The 19,986-nt window shown below is 37.0% G+C and overlaps 2 protein-coding genes across 4 annotated transcripts in view; both read right to left on the reverse strand.

The window, feature by feature from the left end:
• Nucleotides 1-19,986, reverse strand: part of LOC145242427 (WD repeat-containing protein 25-like) — a 357,383-nt gene that overhangs the window by 254,717 nt on the left and 82,680 nt on the right. The gene's annotated exons all lie outside the window — the stretch shown is intronic.
• Nucleotides 5,391-7,001, reverse strand: LOC145242826 (uncharacterized). Its single transcript, XM_080105949.1, has one exon. The coding sequence runs from the start codon at nt 6,999-7,001 to the stop codon at nt 5,391-5,393; it is 1,611 nt and encodes a 536-aa protein (XP_079962075.1).

Here is a 19,986-nt window from a genome sequence, read left to right on the forward strand (position 1 = left end):
CATTTGTGTATATTCTGACACATCTGTTGTATCATCAGCCATGACAGCTACAAAGGAAACTTTGCTAATTTCTGCCCTTATTTCATCACGGTATATTTGTAAAAGACAGTCAAGTATGTCATTCTGAATGGTCTTGGAAACACCTTTGAAGACATTACTGGTTTCTAAGTGATTCTTTAAATCTGGATCTAATTAAGATGCAAAATTTAAAAATCCTCTAAATACACTTGGATTTACTGAATCATCTTTTTCATCATGTCCTCGTAAGGGAGTTTCAAAGTTCCCACAAAAGAAAATACAATCTATTATTTTAGATAAAATTTCACGGTTCTTCTTAACATTCATGTTATGATGATTGATTGAAAGTCTGCAGGACTCACTAAGTTTTTCTTTAATATTTATGGTCCCCAAAATTGATAGGGAAACTACATTGTCAACGTGCTTCTCATACTATCTTTCATTTTGCTAATAGTTCTGAAACTATCTTTTGTCCATGTTACATCACCCCCTAACAACAAACAAGGAAAGCAGAACAATGCCTTTTTTAGTTCACAGCCGCAAAGCCAATTTTTCCGTTGGTACCATTAAAGCTACGAATATACACTTTGTTGTTGTTAATGCCTGGCTGAGATATTTGAATATCAGGCGTTGAACGGCTTCTTTTCTTAATTTCAACTTTATCATGGAGAGACAGCTGTGAAAACTCAATCTGTTGAAGTTCATTTACCGTCGCAGAAGTTATTTCTTGGGGATGCAAGGAGACCATGGTTAAATTCTTTTTATATCAATTGTATTGGGAAAGGTAAGTACTAGGTAGTCTATTAGAATATCAATTAGGGTAGAAGGAATACAACGTTTACGTGACCCTCTTTTTGCGATTCAACTGAACCGGAAGTTCTGAGTTGAATCATACTTTTATAACTTTTAGGTCACAGATTTTTATTAACGAAAAAAGTTTTACTATTTAACAACGGTTTTATTTATAAAAAGCTTGTTGATAATTAAAAATAGGCGTATAACAAAATAAGCTTGTCATTAAAATTGCTTTTTTTAATACAAATATTTTTAACTTTGCCATTATAAGCCGTCGAAAAAAGGGGTAATACGCAAAAACATTATAATTAAAAAACATTATTTTAAATTGTGTACACTTTACAGAGTAATAAAAAAAATATACATTATATATTTCTTTTAAACTTTACAGGTTAAATAAAATTTTACGGGCTTTTCCCGCAGGCAAACAAAGGAAAAACATTTTTTAAATACTTTTTATTTACTATTTTTTAATAATTTATTTTTTCATAAAAACAAAATCTTTGAAATTTACTTGCCTACAAACGATGTTAGGAGTTTACCATTTAAAAATGGTTTTATTGGATAACAGTTTTATTTAAAATTTAAAAATGTGTGTTTATAACAAAATTTTGTAAATAGAATAAAAAAGTTTACATGTTTGTACTATGAGCAAACAAAAAAAAAAATTAAAGATACATAATTTTATTTACAAATCTTTTTACAACATTTTATATAAAAATAAAAACAAACTTTGCTATTTACTAAGCTTATTATAAAAACGGTTTTATATACTCGTCTTGTTATTGCACATTTTAATTAAAAAAACTTTGTTCAAAGTGTAAAACTTCTTGCTTTGTCCTCGTGGGAGGTAAATAAATGCTAAAGCTTATATATGAATTAAGGAAAACTCGTCTCGTGAAAACTCGTCCCCTTTCGCTAGGTAGGAAAACTGGTCCCTTATTGAATAAATATCGATTGAAAACACATTTTATGATCGTTCTTGAAGGAGATATTGTTTTTTAAAATAAACTATAGCCCCCCCCCCCTAATATTTAAAAAAAAATATTTTTACTTGTTTAATGTTTTTTTGGGGGTTTGTATTACTGTACACATAGATTCGAAAAAGTTGTCAAAAAACAAATATATAACAAATGTTATCAAAGGCAAGATAAGTTACTTTTCTACCTAACTGGATATATTTTTTGTGTTTTTATTCAATGTAACATGTTTATTCAGCTCGAAAAACATGCAGTGTTTACCGATGTATTGGAAAATTCAAAATGGCACCCGACTGTCTCTTTAACGCGGTAAGTTTGGGAAAAGATGTTATAAACTAGACAAAATACTATTAAAAAACAACCGAATATATGTCAAGGTAACATATATTGAGCGAATTTCAAACAGTATTTTGTCTAGTTTATTATTTATAATACCTTTTCCCGAACTTACCCTCTCCGAGAGAGAGTCGGCCGCCATTTTGAATTTTCCAATACATCGGTAAACACTGCATGTTTTTCGAGCTGAATAAACATGTTACACTGAATAAAAACACAAGATATATCCAGTTTGGTAGAAAAGTAACTTATCTTGCCTTTGATAACATTTATTTGTTATATATTTGTTTTTTGACAACTTTTTCGAATCTGTGTACAGTAATACAAATCCAAAAACTATACAAAATACTATTAAAAACCCGCCGAATATATGTCAACCTATGTCACGGTAACATATATTGAGCGAGTTTTTAACAGTATTTTATCTGGGTTTTTATTTATAACATCTTTTCCCAAACTTACCGTGTTAAAGAGAGAATCAGACGCCATCTTGAATTTTCCAATACATCGGTAAACACTGTATGTTTTTCGAGTGAATAAACATGTTACAATGAATAAAAACACGAAAAGTATATCCAGTTAGGTAGAAAAGTAACTTTGATAACATTTATTTGTTATATATTTGTTTTTTGACAACTTTTTCGAATCTATGTGTACAGTAATACAAACCCGAAATATTTTTTTGGCGCGAGAGATTCCATGTTCTAACAATCTCTCGTTAACTCATTTTTAATTTTTTAAATTTTTACTTCAAAATTCTAAAATCAATCATTAAGAGAAAAAGTAATCACTAAATAAATTTATTAATCAATTTTATTGAAAACTCCGCTATCGTTTATCAAGAATCTTTTTAATTTCATTTTTTGTTGGTTGCTTTTCGAAGGGAGATATAGGTTTCTCTCTCTCTCTAAATTATATTTTAAAAAATATCAAAATTATTTTCTTTTTAAAACCAAATCTCCCTTAGTAATTTCTTTAATTTTCTATTTTTTAGCGATTACAAGACCCCCTGTGATACTGGACATTATTTCTCGTTCTCCCGTAACACTCGACATGTTTTTTATTTGTTCTCTGTTTTTTTTTTCTTTATCAAATAAACGATTCCAAATAAATTAAATAAACAACATAGTCGGCGAGGTAGAAAAATCGATTTTATCCTTTTATAAACAACAGTATATAAGTAAATTCTTTTTATATTAATATAAAAAAATATGCGGTCTCGTTTATGAACATAAAACGCTTTTATTAAAAAAAAAAATTAAACAAGTAAAAATATTTAAAAAAAAATATTATGGGGGGGCTATAGTTTATTTTAAAAAAACAATATCTCCTTCAAGAACGATCATAAAATGTGTTTTTAATCCATATTTATTCAATAAGGGACTAGTTTTCCTACCTAGCGAAAGGGGACGAGTTTTCCCGGCACCATATATATATATATATATATATATATATATATATATATAAAATGTGTGTGTGTGTGTGTATATATATATATATGTGTGTGTATATATGTGTATATACATGTATGCATATATATGTATATATATTTATATATACATATATATACATATATATTATTTTTAAAATGTAATTATCCACTGACACGTGTCTCGTTGTCTACGCCTCATCAGAGTGGCTGTATCTAGCGTGATTCGAAATCTGGACCCAACGGTAATGAGCCTAAACCCTTACCCCTGGACCATCTCGACAGCTGTCTGGATATATCGCGATTTACTTAGATGTTGTTTTGGTTTGGTTTTTCCCTTTCAACCATATATATATATATATATATATATATATTGCGGGAAATTTATTCACTGAGTCCCGTGAAGTTTATCCCACGTGGTTCATGTTAATAAGCCTAGAAAAATCAGGACATGTAAAAATAAAGACAAGGAAATACTTTTAAGAATAAAAAAAATATTGACATTTTATTGAGGGAAAAAGAAAGCATAAGGGTTGGGGAAAGAAGGCAGCAAAGCTGCAAAGTTCAATTATTGAGAAAAAAGTTTATATGTTCACCAATTCGACTGCCAAAAAATGTCCTTATGGCAAGCACTAAAGGCTTAATTAACACTAGAGAGAGAGTACAGAAATAAGAGAAAATTAGAATAAGAGAACTTACTGCGTAAAACAATGATTTCGTTTTTTTTAACCTTTCTTTTTTTATCTTTATATATATATATATGTGTGTGTGAGTCCTTTTTTTCACATATATATTTTCTTCACGCCACTCCAAATCGATCTGTCCTCACTTCAGTGACAGAATCCTTGAAAGTTCTTTTGAAAATAATCCTTGAATTTGAAAACTCAATGTTGTTTGGTAAAACCTTCGTTCGTCCTTGTCAGATGAAATTCTCACTGGTTACAACATGGAAAGACATTTTGGTTTCCACGCGCCGACATTTAATCGCATCTCGTGCGTCAAGTTTATAGATCAATTCTTCTTAGAATTGATTCTTTCTTTTCTTTTCGAGTCAACCAACTTGATTCGACTCTTACTGAAACTCATTATTCATTCCTATGAACAATGAAATAACTTTTACTATTTTTAAGACTTGAATGTCTGAGTAGGACCAGAGCTCGTAACTTGCGTGTTACCCTCGTGGAATCTCTGTCCAAAACTGACTTTCACTTGTTGAATTTTCGCGGGAAAAGTATCTCTTAGTAGAACCAATTGTGGCGTGATTCTTTCAGCAGCAGCAGCTCGTTAAAAAGACGTAAAGTTAAAGAAGGAAAGAAGGGAGGAAAGATAAAAGACAACGACGAAAAGAAGGAAGAAATTAAATTTCTGACACTCTCCCGAACAAAAAGAGAAAAGGAAAAAGGTGGACATATTCCAACTAATACCAGAGATAATCAGGATTTCTCTCTTTAACTGATCTCTGATGTCTAACAGGTCTAGACTGATCCTCACGAACTGATTCCACAACATTTTCACCTTCAGGCAAATCATCACCTTGATCTGCAGCAGGGGCTTGGAAAGAATGAGTTATAGAAAGTTCCAACGGGAATAAATGTTTTATTGAATGCTCTTGCAACGTATCACCTCTTATAATCAAGGCAGATCTCACCAATCCTTCGGAACCTTGGGTCAGTTTCATCACCCTGCCCAAACCCCAGTGAGGTCTAGACTTAAAACCTTTTATCAACACTACATCATTCACCTTTATCTTGTTATCAAAACTAGACTGGTACAAATCACTAGATAACTCTCTCAAACTCATCAAGTACTGTTCATACCACATAGACGTGAACTTATTCAAAATGGATTCTCGATATTTTCACATATCTAAACTTGATCGTATAACCCTTATCTGTCAGTTCGTTAACCATAGACTTGATATCTTTCAATCGGTTTCTCGTAAACTGACACTTGGTGTTGATGGTTTCCGACAATAACCACGACAACACTACTTGTGCGTCGACAGCCACTATGATTTCCTTGAACAAATTCGGGAACATCTTAACCAAAATAATTACATGTTTAATGCCCAAAAATACAGCCAACAATTCCAACGTAGGAAGGGTTCTCTTGACAGAGGGAGCCACTTTAGCTTTTGCAAAAAATAAGTTAGCCCTTCCTCGTTGGTACATATATTCGACAATTCCGTAAGCACGGTTCGAAGCATCACAGAACATGATCAAGATTACCGGCAAATCAGTTTGAACCGAACATCTATTAAAACCAATGTTTTGAATGTCCTTAAGACTCTTTTGAAAACTATTCCAAAGAGATAATATATCATTAGGAATTGCTTGGTCCCAGCCTATAACTAACTTCCATACTTGGCTCAACATGATTTTTCCCTTTATAGTAATAGGCAACACAAGACCCAACGGGTCAAAGATCGAAGAATTCACAGACAACATGTCTCTTTTAGTTGAGACTACTCTCTCAACACCTCCGCTACTTAATTTCATTTCATCCAACATCGGATCATACATATAGCCCAAAACTTTCTCCCACACCATTCCGTGAGAGGAACCATTGTTGTCCAACTGTATACGTTGCGAAACTATTTCGCAGTTACTGCTACAAGTTTTCAATTCGAAGCCACCCTTTTCCATGGTAGTTACTGCTTCCACATATAACTTCAGAAATTCAGACTGCGACTGGTGTGTTTTAACCAGATTATCGACATAGAAGTTATTCAACAGCATGTCACGGCAGGGTCCTGCGGCATGTTTTTCTACATGATATTTCACTATATAACACAAAATGAACGGGCTGGACACAAATCCAAAGATCAAAGTGCTGTACCTGAAACAGACCAGCTCGTCCTCTAACTTCAAAAAGAAGCAGAAACGATTCTTGTCAAATTCGTTCTTCAATTTGACCATCAAAAACGCTTTTCTAATGTCCGCTAATAGAACCAACGTATCGGTTCGGAATTTGAACAAAAGCTCTAGCATATCAGTGTACAGGTTCACACCCGTATAGGCGCAATCATTGAGGGACGGCTTACCACCCGTTCTCAACGAACAATTGAACACAGGCCTTATTTTTGTTGTGCACTGTGATTCAGTTTTGTAGACAGGACGATGGGGTATCCAGGTGTACTTGGCAAATTCTGAAGGGGGCACATGAATTCTCTCAATTATGCCTTCGTTCTCCTGATCAAGAAATACTTTGCAATAATCAGAGTACAGATTTTTGTCAGACAATTTATTTACTACTTTGTCTAAGACAGCTAATGCCACATTATAACTAGACGGAACTTCGTTCAACTTATCTAGGTTCCAAGGTAAACTTACATAGTAGCTTCCGTCACGATATTCAATAGACGAACGAAAATCTGCTATTTTTATTTTATCGTAGCTACTGCATACCTCATCTGTAACACCCAATGTTTCGAGATTGAACATATTCTCTATGGACCTATCCACTGCCGCTTCATCAAAACAACTCCAAGGATCCAAATGATTCGATTTAGGCTCCAAAACAAAGTATACATGAGTAACATTACACGACGAAAATTTCCCTACGACTCGATTGTAATTCAAGCCAGCCTACTCTCGCACAGAACAACAGGATTTGAAGTCCGAAACGTCTCCAAACAAAATCATTCCCTGAGACGAACTAAATGCAAATCCGTCTTTAAATTGGGTTAGCTGCAAGGGGCCCAAAAAACTTGATTACATCAATACCAATCAGACCATGGACTGGCAGCATATCGTTTTTCATACACGAGAAATCAGCAGCCAATTTCACCTCGTCCTTTCTCAAGTCAGATATCACACCGCCTAATCCTTCAATTTTAAAGGACAGGTCTTAGTGTTCATCCAACAAGAATGAAACTTGCCTTGATTCATCCTGAAATTTCACACGGAGATCTATCTCCTGCAGGTCTCTTACTTTATTACCCAAAAAGGTCTTTATAAGAAATCTGGGTACTTATACAGTTTAATGACATTAAAAAATGGAAATATTGAAAAAAAATTTTTTTGTACGTACCTGTTATAGACTGAAGTTCTTCGAAAAAAAATTTCACTTCATTTGATCAAGTAGTTTTTTTTTTTTTACAGCGAAAAACAATTATTTATCACGACGACGTCAACGTGCCCATTTTGGAAATGTACCTAGCAGAATACCTCCATTTTAGGCCAGATTTCGCAATCTAGCCTTTTTTTTTTTTCGCCAGAATGAGATGCGCACATCACATCTGCAATTTTTTTCCGTTTTTTATTTTTTATTTTTAAAGCAGAATACTATTGAATATGCCAAGAAATTGAAGAATGCAAAGAACTGAAGAATTTTTTACGCGATTATTTTCGAAACATGCGCAGTTGGACACGCATGGATAACTTCGAATTTTTTTCGCGCACTTACCAATTCAAATTTTCAAATTTTCAGATTTTGATATGGATATTAACAGTTTAACATTGGAAGATATATGCTATTTGTTGCGCACAAATGCCACAGCTGTGGACTTTCTACAGTCCCAAAATTTAATTTCCGGAATAAGAATATGTCGTTGCGGACAAGAAATGAAATTTCGTCCCCATGATAACCAGGATGGGTTTATTTGGGTCTGCTATAATTACCGATGCAAAAAAAAGATATCAATCAGAAAAGGGAGCTTTTTTTCTAAAATCGCATATCTCCTTGAAAAATATAATCAAATTTTTATATTTATGGGCCCGTAAAACAGCCACTTATGAGTGGTGCAAAAGTGAATGCCTGATGGACTCGTTCAGCACAATTGCTGACTGGCGAATGTTCGTGAGGGACATTTGTGTGGAACACTTTATACGGCATCCCCAAATACTTGGCGGAGAAGGCAGAGTTGTTGAAATTGACGAAAGTCTTTTTTCGCAGAGAAAAAATCATGTTGGCCGCATGGTACGACAACAATGGGTTTTTGGAGGTTACGAACAGGCCACAAAATCTGGTTTTCTCGTGGCAGTACCAAAGAGGGACGCCGCCACATTATTACCGATAATAAGGAGATATATTCGGCCGGGTACAACAATTGTATCCGATTGTTGGCGTGCATATGATAGGCTGGGGAACGCAGGCTACAATCATTTGCGCGTCAACCATCGCTATAATTTTGTAAACCCAACAACAGGTGCCACCACAAACCACGTCGAGAGAATGTGGAAAGAGGCAAAGCGAAGGAATATGCATGAGTGTGGTACTCACACTCACATGATAAATTCATACCTGGCCGAGTTTATGTGGCGGCAGAAATTTGCTGAAACCCTCCTAGAAAGTCTTTTTCAGCAAATAGCTGAAATGTATCCAGTTTAGCTTCAATTTAATTTTTAATTGTATTTCCAAGTTTAATTAAAGTTTAATAAATAAGTTTTGGGTTTGTATTACTGTACACATACATACGAAAAAGTTGTCAAAACAACAAATATCTTGCCTTTGATAATATTTATTTGTTATATAAGTTATTTTTCTACCAAACTGGATACATTTTTTGTGTTTTTATTCAATGTAACATGTTTATTCAGCTCGAAAAACATGCAGTGTTTACCGATGTATTGGAAAATTCAAAATGGTGCCCGACACTCTCTTTAACATGGTAAGTTTTGGAAAAGGTGTTATAAATAATAAACTACACAAAATACTATTCAAAAAGCACCGAATACATGTCAACTTATGTCACAGTAATATATATTGAGCGAATTTCTAACAGTACTTTGTCTAGTTTATTATTTATAACGTCTTTTCCTGAACTTACTGTGTTAAAGAGAGACTCTGGCGCCATTTTGAATTTTCCAATACATCGGTAAACACTGTATGCTTTTCGAGCTGAATAAACATGTTACATTGAATAAAAACACTAAAAACATATCCATATACAGTAATACAAACCCTAAGTTTTTTTTTTTAAATTCGAAAATTTCGGTTGCATATTTCTAATTTTTCTAATATTTTATTCTTTTTATTTTCTTCTGTTACAAATTAAAAAAAAAAAAAAAAAAAACACTCCAAAAATGGCATCTGTCTTCGCAAAAAAAAAAAAAAAAAAAAAAAATTCTCATTCTGGTGGAAAAAAAAAGGGCTAGATTGGCTTAAAATGGAGGTATTCTGCTACGTAGGGCAGTTACTTGCCCTTGGGGAAAGTTACCTGCCCTTGCGGAATTCCTGGGCGCTGCAATAACATTTCCAAAATGGCCACGTTGACGTAGCCGTGATAAATAATTGTTTTTAGCTGTAAAAAAAAAACTACTTGATCAAATGAAGTGAAATTTTTTTTCGAAGAACTTCAGTCTATAACAGGTACGTACAAAAAATTTTTTTTTCAATATTTCCATTTTTTAATGTCGTCATTAAACTGTATAAGTACCGAAATCTGCGACTTTTCATGGGCGAGGACATGGAAATCTTTCTTATAAGTCCTTTGCAGAGGTAAGATCTCTCACTGCCGGTATCTACCAAACAGTTAAAGGACACATCCTTGCCCCCCACATTAACCGAAATGTTAACTACAGGTAATAAGGACGAGCTACTGGTCATCCAACAAGCGTTAGAAGAAACAGTAGGCTTGACCGCCATGGGACACATAACGCTACGGTGCCCAGGTCTATTGCAAGACCAACACAGCTCAGACTCCCTTCCATTGCAAGGACAGTCTTTTTCCCCATGGAGATGGCTGACGCATCTAGAACAAATCACTAACTCGTTACACCTTCTCAACTTGTCTTTAAACGTTGGATAGGATTTACACATATGAGCCTTGTGATCATTGCTTTTACAAAAACATCTATATTTGACTTTAGATGTCTTGACGTGGAAATTCTCCAACGTGGAGGGTCTTTTATCTGGTAAGGAAGGTTTAAACTTGTTATTAGACCTTTTTACAGAGAAGTCTGGTCTACGACTCCCAGGATCATATTTACAGAGCTCAAGAGTTCTAGTAATATCAGTACAGTTATCCAAAATCTGCTCCAGAGAAGGGTAATTATTGTTCACTTTGTGCACTAATTCTGTTCTAAAGGTAACGGGTAATTTACCGAATACGATATGACCCAACAATCTATTTTCCGGGGTACCGCATTCCAGAAAATCAATACTGAAGGAATTCTTCAATTCGTATGCCTGCGTCTTCACGTCCAAATTACTATACAAACGATCAGTATTCAACAAGGACGAGAAAATTGAGTCCACAACACAACTCTCATCTAGGAACTCGTTGGAAAGCAACTCTAATGCAATCTCGTAATTTTCGTCCGATACCGATAAGTGTTTAACAATCTGAAAGGCGTAACCCGTGAGATGGTTTTCCAACACGACCAATCTCAACGAGTCACTATCCAAACTGGATACACAGTTCAGGAACTCCCGGTGAAAATTTAAAAAGGCTAGCTTATCTGTCTCTAAGTCCCTATCATTGAATTTAGGACAGACGATAGAAGGGGTAATATTTACACCCTTGACTTTATCACTCTTCTTCAAACAGGTCTCCGATTCTTCAACTTTGGCAGGTCTCAATCCAGCCAATTTCTCCAGAGCTTGTAATCTAAACAAGGCACAATCCTTGGAGAAAGTTTCCACAATGTCTTCTTCGACATTATCATTTAAATAAATATCGACTAACTGTTCTTCCAACAATGCCGCGTTCGACAAGTATTCTTCAACCTGATTTTTACATAAAGAATATTTGTCCTCTCCCACTTCAGGAGATGATTCTATCGCTTCTAGCACTACAAGTATTTTATTCTTATTAATTTTCAACTTCTTTAACAGAACATCCTTTGGCGTCGCAGTCGCAGCCATTTTATTTTCAACTAATTCTCACTTAACTTATCAATACTTGAGATAAAGAGAGAGAGAGCTACCACATAATCTATGACGTCACTCAAAATGGCGCCAACCGTTACCAATCAAGCCAACAAGACAAGATGGCACGCACAGAAAGCCCGCCAAAAAAGAATGATGCAACAACCAAAAGAACTAAGACTATCCCAAAATGGGAAATAATATCTAGAAAAAAAGGACAGGCAGATACAGTCTGGTGAACATAATACGAAGAATAAGTTAACAGCTTGAGCAGAACCAACCCTAAATTATTTCCAATAAAGGGATAATCCTATATAACGTTTCTCAAGTTTTGACAGAAGAAATGGTATCTCCCCAAATCTTGTCCGATAGGAGGAAAATAACCATTTCAGGTAAGAACACTGCCAATAACTAAAGCACATAGCCACATCCGTAATCTCGGCTTAGGTGCAATTATTTCTTAACAGGGTTCGTAAATTTTTTGGCAGAATGCGGGAAATTTATTCACTGAGTCCCGTGAAGGTTATCCCACGTGGTTCATGTTAATAAGCCTAGAAAAATCAGGACATGTAAAAATAAAGACAAGGAAATACTTTTAAGAATAAAAAAAATATTGACATTTTATTGAGGGAAAAAGAAAGCATAAGGGTTGGGGAAAGAAGGCAGCAAAGCTGCAAAGTTCAATTATTGAGAAAAAAGTTTATATGTTCACCAATTCGACTGCCAAAAAATGTCCTTATGGCAAGCACTAAAGGCTTAATTAACACTAGAGAGAGAGTACAGAAATAAGAGAAAATTAGAATAAGAGAACTTACTGCGTAAAACAATGATTTCGTTTTTTTTAACCTTTCTTTTTTTATCTTTATATATATGTGTGTGAGTCCTTTTTTTCACATATATATTTTCTTCACGCCACTCCAAATCGATCTGTCCTCACTTCAGTGACAGAATCCTTGAAAGTTCTTTTGAAAATAATCCTTGAATTTGAAAACTCAATGTTGTTTGGTAAAACCTTCGTTCGTCCTTGTCAGATGAAATTCTCACTGGTTACAACATGGAAAGACATTTTGGTTTCCACGCGCCGACATTTAATCGCATCTCGTGCGTCAAGTTTATAGATCAATTCTTCTTAGAATTGATTCTTTCTTTTCTTTTCGAGTCAACCAACTTGATTCGACTCTTACTGAAACTCATTATTCATTCCTATGAACAATGAAATAACTTTTACTATTTTTAAGACTTGAATGTCTGAGTAGGACCAGAGCTCGTAACTTGCGTGTTACCCTCGTGGAATCTCTGTCCAAAACTGACTTTCACTTGTTGAATTTTCGCGGGAAAAGTATCTCTTAGTAGAACCAATTGTGGCGTGATTCTTTCAGCAGCAGCAGCTCGTTAAAAAGACGTAAAGTTAAAGAAGGAAAGAAGGGAGGAAAGATAAAAGACAACGATGAAAAGAAGGAAGAAATTAAATTTCTGACAATATATATATATATATATATATATATATATATATGGTTGAAAGGGAAAATTATTCCCAACTTGCATTTAGGTAAAAATGCATTTTCGTAAATTCATTCAAAACATATCGCTAAAACCAAACCAAAACAACATCTAAGTAAATCGCGATATATCCAGACAGCTGTCGAGATGGTCCAGGGAGGGTTTAGGCTCATTACCGTTGGGTCCAGATTTCGAATATCGCTAGATACAGCCACTCTGATGAGGCGTAGACAACGAGACACGTGTCAGTGGATAATTACATTTTAAAAATAATATATATGTATATATAAATATATATACATATATATGCATATATATGCATATAATGTATATGTATATATATGCATATATATGCATATAATGTATATGTATATATATGCACATATATGCATATAATGTATATGTATATATATGCACATATATGCATATAATGTATATGTATATATATGCACATATATGCATATAATGTATATGTATATATATGCACATATATGCATATAATGTATATGTATATATATGCATATATATGCATATAATGTATATGTATATATATGCATATAATGTATATGTATATATATGCATATAATGTATATGTATATACATGCATATATATGCATATAATGTATATGTATATATATATATGCATATAATGTATATGTATATATATATGCATATATATGCATATATATGCATATAATTGTGGTAAATAATACATAGCTTACCTGAGTGTAGCTGCCGGAGGTGAGGATGGTCTTCCAACAATCAAGAAGAACAATAGCATTGTGGTTATTTATGCTAATAGAGTAAGGTAAATTGTTATAAAAACCTTCCTCCTTTGTGAAGAGTCTTCATTATTCTTTTTATGTTACTGTGGTTACAAGACCTGAGAAGAAGGTCGCGAAGAAGATTGTATTTTTTTCGCAACCTCACTTCAGGTTAGCTACTCTTAGTTATATGACTTTTTTTTTTCCAACAATTTGCGAAAAAAATACATTAGTTCAACACAATTTCTTACAGAACTTTGAGTCATTAGTAACAGCAATTAGTGACAACTCTGGAAATTGTTCGATTACCCGTACAAGGATATGGAGACCTCTGATACTTCAACTGTGGCAGATTCCAGGGAGCGACACCGTAACCAGATTTCCATTCTGAAGATGAAAATCAAGGGTAGGCTTCGTTTGTCCCGTGGCCCAGAGATCACTCCTGCTGTATTTTCTGTATTCCACAGGGAAATTTTGGAATATATCAACGAAGTTGAAATCTCCATCTGCAAGTTGCAACTTTCCTGTGTCTCTGAAGAGGAAAGAGAACTTATGGAGTCCGATTGGCTAAGTTACCAGCTGAATTTACGGAAGGAATTAGAAGATCTCTCACTCTTGTTACATCCTCCAGAGGCTAGTGGCTATTCGGAGCGACCTTCCCTTCCATATACGCCTGGACCTTCTACGGATAGAGCTAATTCATCATTCACTGTTAGACTACCTCAAGTTCAAATCACTGGACCAACGTTCAGTGGTCGTGAAATGGAAAACGATAGAATGAGTTTTTACAATTTCTTATCTCGATTTGAAAATTGTGCATCAGGCATGGCAAATGACGCAGAAAAGTTAAACTTTTTAAAATGCTCGCTGTCTGGGAGACCTCTGCTGCTGATTAATCACTTAAGTTGCATCAATACCAATTATCAGCAAGCACTGGCAGTATTGAAACGAGAATATTTAGATGTGAGTGACATCATTGATAAGATATTCCAAGATATTATCGATTTCTCCCCCAAGGGGGAAAATTCTTATGAGGATCTTGGTAGTTTCATCTGCAGAACAGCTTCCATTCTGGAAGAACTGGCCAGCTCTCTCGATTGTGATTTCTCTGAGGATGGTTCTGCAGGGGCCCGATTAATGGCCAAAATACTTTTTTTGAAATTTCCGAGAGCATTGAAGGGAGAGCTTATACAGTTATGTGGCTCTAGAATTCCTTCTCTGTCTGTTTTAATGCGAGACACCAGTGAGGCTATTAAACGCTTGCTAATTAAAGGCGGCGGGTTGCCTGATTCTTCGGATATCCATCGAAACAATTCTCGGGTAACCGTTTCAAAATCTAGAGCCACTACAACCAGAGATGTTTCTTTCCACATAGATTCAGATTGTCAGGCTCCTTCTGGTTACTCGAGTAAACTACCTCCTCTGATTTGTGTTACCTTCGGTCGAGGAGGAAGAACCATCTCTGTAAACTGCCTATTGGATACTGGCAGTGGCAGAACGTATTTGTCTGGTGATGTCTTGCACTCCTTGGGTTCCTTGAGTTCTGACGGTTTGGAGTGTCATTTGAGGCTGACTACACTTCTCGGAGAATGTGAGCAAGTATACAGAGAGGTGAAATTGGATGTGGACTTGGGGTCTGGTCATGTGGGGCACTTTCCAGTACTGGTTGCCAACTCATTGGACCTAGCCTTATATCTAAAAAATTGGCATTTGCTGTTGGAGGAGTTCAAGCGAACTGGATGTTCTCTGGCTGGGCAATTTGAATCTGGCACTGATGCGGTGGCTATCAGTGGAATTATGGGTCTGGATCTGATGCAACATTTGGGCCCCTTACAGTTGGTGCCTTGTTTGGGGGGTCGGGCTTTCTCTGTTCCTGCTGGTTTGATTCCCTTTGGTGAGGTGGACACTTTTTTTTTCTACAAATCCTGCCCCTATTTCAAGAGATTATACGTTGTTCAGTGCAGTGATGGAGAATACTCCCCAAGTGGAATCATCGCATGTTTGCTTCATCCTGGAAGCCGACCCTACCTATGCGGACCCCTGGGTGGATGTCTTTCCCTCTAGCGATGTGGAAAGAGGATTAGAGAAAATGTTCAGCATTGAGTCATTGGGCATTCAGGACGGAGAAGAGATTTCAGGATATGATCAGGGTATGATTCGGCAGTTCCAGGAATCTATAATATTCAGGGATGGTAAATATCATGTGCAATTACCCTGGCATGCAGATAAGCTGGCTCTGGTTCCTTCCAATCATGCTATTGCTTTGCACGTTTTGGATCGTGTGGTCAGGAGCCTGGAGAAGAAGGGGCTGTACCAGGAGTATGTAGATGTATTCCTTCAGCAGCTACAAGAGGGTATCATAGAGGAAATACAGGTGGATCCTCAAAATTTTGTGGACTATGTATGGGTGCCTCATCGGCCAGTTTTCAAGACGGATCCGGCAGCTACTACTAAAATCAGGCCTGTATTTAACTGTAGCTTGAAGGTCGGTAACTCTGCCTCTCTTAATGAGGCTGCATACTCTGGTGTGAATATGACAGGAGATATGTTGAACCTGTTGATGTCTTTTAGATCGAATAAGTTTGTCTTGATTGCAGACATCAGGAAAGCTTTCTTGATGGTTCGCCTTGCACTGGAGGCAGACAAGAACAGGTTCTGTTTTTTTGTGAAGGATGGTGATCGCCTTCGATGTTTCCGCTATGCCACATTGATTTTCGGGTTCACCTCGAGTCCCTTTATATTGGGAAGTATCTTGAAGTTTCATGCAGCCCAATATCCCTTTGATGAATGTCGAGTTGCGATGGAGAACCAATTCTATGTCGACAACCTGGTGGTTACTGAGTCTGACCCAGCAAAGCTTGTAAGGCTGTATTCCCAGGTTAGGAGGCGGTTGCAGGAAGGTGGATTTGTGGTGCAGTCCTGTAACTCAAACTGCGACAGCCTTAGGGAGGAGATGAGGAAAGATGGTACATTGAGTACTCATGAGGCCGGATGGGAGATGGTGCTCGGGTACCGGTATGATCCTATTTCAGAAAAGCTCCGCACTGCTCCTGTTAAGTGTGATCCGAGTGCATCTACTAAGAGGCGAATCCTTTCAGAATCGGCAAAGGTATTTGATCCCTTATCTCTTTGCCTGCCTGTGACTATAAGGAGTAGGATTTTGGTGGGAGAATTATGGAAGCGGGGCATGCAATGGGATGATGAAGTCTCTCCAGAGTTTCAGTCTTCTTGGAGGAACCTGGCAGAAGACTTATCTAAATTGAGTGACATGCATTTCTGCAGACAGGCCCATGACGGGAACCGAACTGGAGAGTTATACCTGTTTTGTGACGCTTCTAAAGAAGCATATGGATTTGCAGCCTACTATGTTCAGGACAACAATTCTGCATTGATCTTTGCCAAAGCACGAGTGGCTCCAGTGAAGGATAAGACATTACCAACTTTAGAACTAATGGCGGTATTTCTTGCTCTGAAGTGTTTGCCCACTATCTTGGTAGGATGCAAGGGTGTCCGCCCTTCTAGGTTGTGTGTGGTAACAGATGCACAAGTAGTATTGTCATGGATTTTATCAGAAACAATGACTAGTAAAAGCATCTTTGCTAGAAACAGGTTAAAGGATGTGCTGCTAATGAGCTTGGATTTGGAAACGAATTACGGCATCAGGCCGACCTTTAGGTATGTTTCTACTACCGAAAACCCGGCTGACTTGATCACTCGTGGATTAACGATAAGGAAGTTCCGAGACAACTTTGACTTTTGGTACCATGGCCCTTCTTGGTTGCGCGGTGGGGTCTTGACTTGGCCGGAGCAGGAGTTGCCCTGTCTTGATGATAGGTGCCAGCAGATTGTTCGTTCATCAGCAAATTTTGCGGTGATTGTGGATGAGGAGTGTGCTTCGGTGATCTCCATGCGGCGGTTCTCTACGTTTACCCGTTTGTTGAGGGTAACTTCTTTAGTCTTCCGATTCATCGGCTTGATGAGGAAAAGGGAAGACAACTACAACAAGAAAGCCGCAATTTACTTAATAAAATGTTCACAACAGCAGGAATTTATGGCTGAATTGAATTACTTGCGGAATCCTATGGTAAGGCCTGCACCTAATCGTGTTCGAGCACTAGATCTTTTTCTGGATGAGGAAGGGTTGATCCGCTCGCATGGACGGCTGGACAGGTCTTCTCAGTTTTCTTATGAAGTTAAGAATCCCTTGTTGCTGGGCAAGAATCATCGCCTGACCCGACTTATAATATTAGACTGCCATCTTAAATGTTCCCATCTGGGTACAGGATCAACCTTAACGGAATTGAGATGTCAAGGATACTGGGTGCCTCAAGGGAGGCAGGCAGTCAAAAATGCCCTGAATTCCTGCACAAGGTGTAAAAGATACAATTCTAGGCCGGTACTGCCTGAGAACATGGCCAATCTACCAACTTCTCGTGTCGAATTTGAGGTTCCTTATAGGAATACTGGAGTGGACTTCACAGGATATTTTTGGGTGAAGGAGGGTAACAGTGAGAAAAAAATGTATCTGTTGTTGTTCACTTGTTTGAGTGTAAGAGCAGTGCATATAGAGGTGGTGCCTGACATGAGTATATTGTCCTTTTTTCAGGCTCTAGTCAGATTTACTAATGCACATGGTGTTCCAGAGTCAATTCTCAGCGACAACGCAAAAACCTTTCTGGGTAGTGGAAGACTGTTTAAGCGCCTTTGTCTTCTCCAGGACTACCAGGCCAAATTTGGGTCATGTAACATTAAGTGGGAGACAATTCCTCTATTTTCCCCCTGGGTTGGAGGTGTATGGGAGCGTAGCATCAAGACTTTAAAATCTTGCCTATACAAGGTTATTGGTAGGGGTAAGGTAGATTATTATACCTTCCTAACTATTGTCTCAGATATTCAGCGGGCTGTAAACAACAGGCCCCTTACTTATCAAGAGTCCGCTGACAGGCAACCAATGATTATCACACCCAATATGTTTATTAGACCCAATAAAAGCCCTGGTCAATAGACCAGGGCTTTTATTGGGTCTAATAAACATTGGTACCGTTGGGAAGAGATGATCTCTCCACCATGGTTCCTCCCAGCCGGAGAAGGTTGATCGAGACGATTGGATTACGAAATGAATGGTTGTCAAGATTTAGAGAACTGTGGTACAAGGAGTACCTCCTGGATCTTAGAGGAAGGATGCCAGGAAGATCTCGGATACCATTTCAGAATCGCATTAAAAGAAATGATGTAGTCTTGGTCAAGAGCCCTTTAAAACCACGACCCTTTTGGATGTTGGGTACTATACTTGAGGTTCTCCCAGGACAAGATGGAGTGGTGAGGACAGCTCGTGTCAGACAGGGCGACGGTGTGGTGAACGTCCATTCACTGAAGAATTTATATCCAATAGAAATTTCACAATCTGATGATGATCTTGGGGAAAGTGAACCAAATCAGGCGGGTGCATCCTCGCCTGTTGCTGCAGGTAGCAGTCAAAACCAGGAATCCTCTAGTTCATTTTCGGAAGGAGATGGCACCATTTGGTTGTGTCCTGCCTGCAATAGACCTCCAGGGAACCAAGATATGATATGCTGCGATTCCTGTGATGAGTGGTATCATTTTGAGTGTGTTGGAATTGACTTGGCTCCACCCGCTAGACAGAAATGGTACTGCAGTGATTGTGCACCTCAAAGGAGACGAAGGGGTAGACCTAGTCTGTTACCCGATCAATAGAAGTAGTCTTGGGTAGGACTATAAACTACAACCGACAGCGGGGCCTAGGCTAAGGGACAGAATGAGGGTACCCTGAACCACTGTTACCTCCAGGTGGCCCTTGACTGAGGCCTAGCACCTGTTAGTCCCCCTGCAGGGTCACGCCAACTTAGTTTTTTTTATGAAGATATATATATATATATATATATATATATATATATATATATAAATAAAATGCACTTTTCTTTTTTTTTCTTTTGTTGGGAGAGTGTGGTAAATAATACATAGCTTACCTGAGTGTAGCTGCCGGAGGTGAGGATGGTCTTCCAACAATCAAGAAGAACAATAGCATTGTGGTTATTTATGCTAATAGAGTAAGGTAAATTGTTATAAAAACCTTCCTCCTTTGTGAAGAGTCTTCATTATTCTTTTTATGTTACTGTGGTTAAAAGACCTGAGAAGAAGGTCGCGAAGAAGATTGTATTTTTTTCGCAACCTCACTTCAGGTTAGCTACTCTTAGTTATATGACTTTTTTTTTCCAACATAATGTATATGTATATATATGCATATATATGCATATAATGTATATGTATATTAGGCACCGCCAAAATTGGGGGGGCAGGTCAGTACTTTTTGATGGACCGTCTTTTTAAAAAT

The sequence above is a fragment of the Euprymna scolopes genome, chromosome 21 (genome assembly GCF_053919585.1).
Source record: "Euprymna scolopes isolate OS-2025 chromosome 21, ASM5391958v1, whole genome shotgun sequence".
NCBI classification, from domain to species: Eukaryota; Metazoa; Mollusca; class Cephalopoda; order Sepiida; family Sepiolidae; genus Euprymna; species Euprymna scolopes.

Excerpts from the sequence above, each read along its gene's own strand:
- LOC145242826 (XM_080105949.1), bottom strand. The coding sequence starts at position 7,001 with ATGTTCAATCTCGAAACATTGGGTGTTACAGATGAGGTATGCAGTAGC.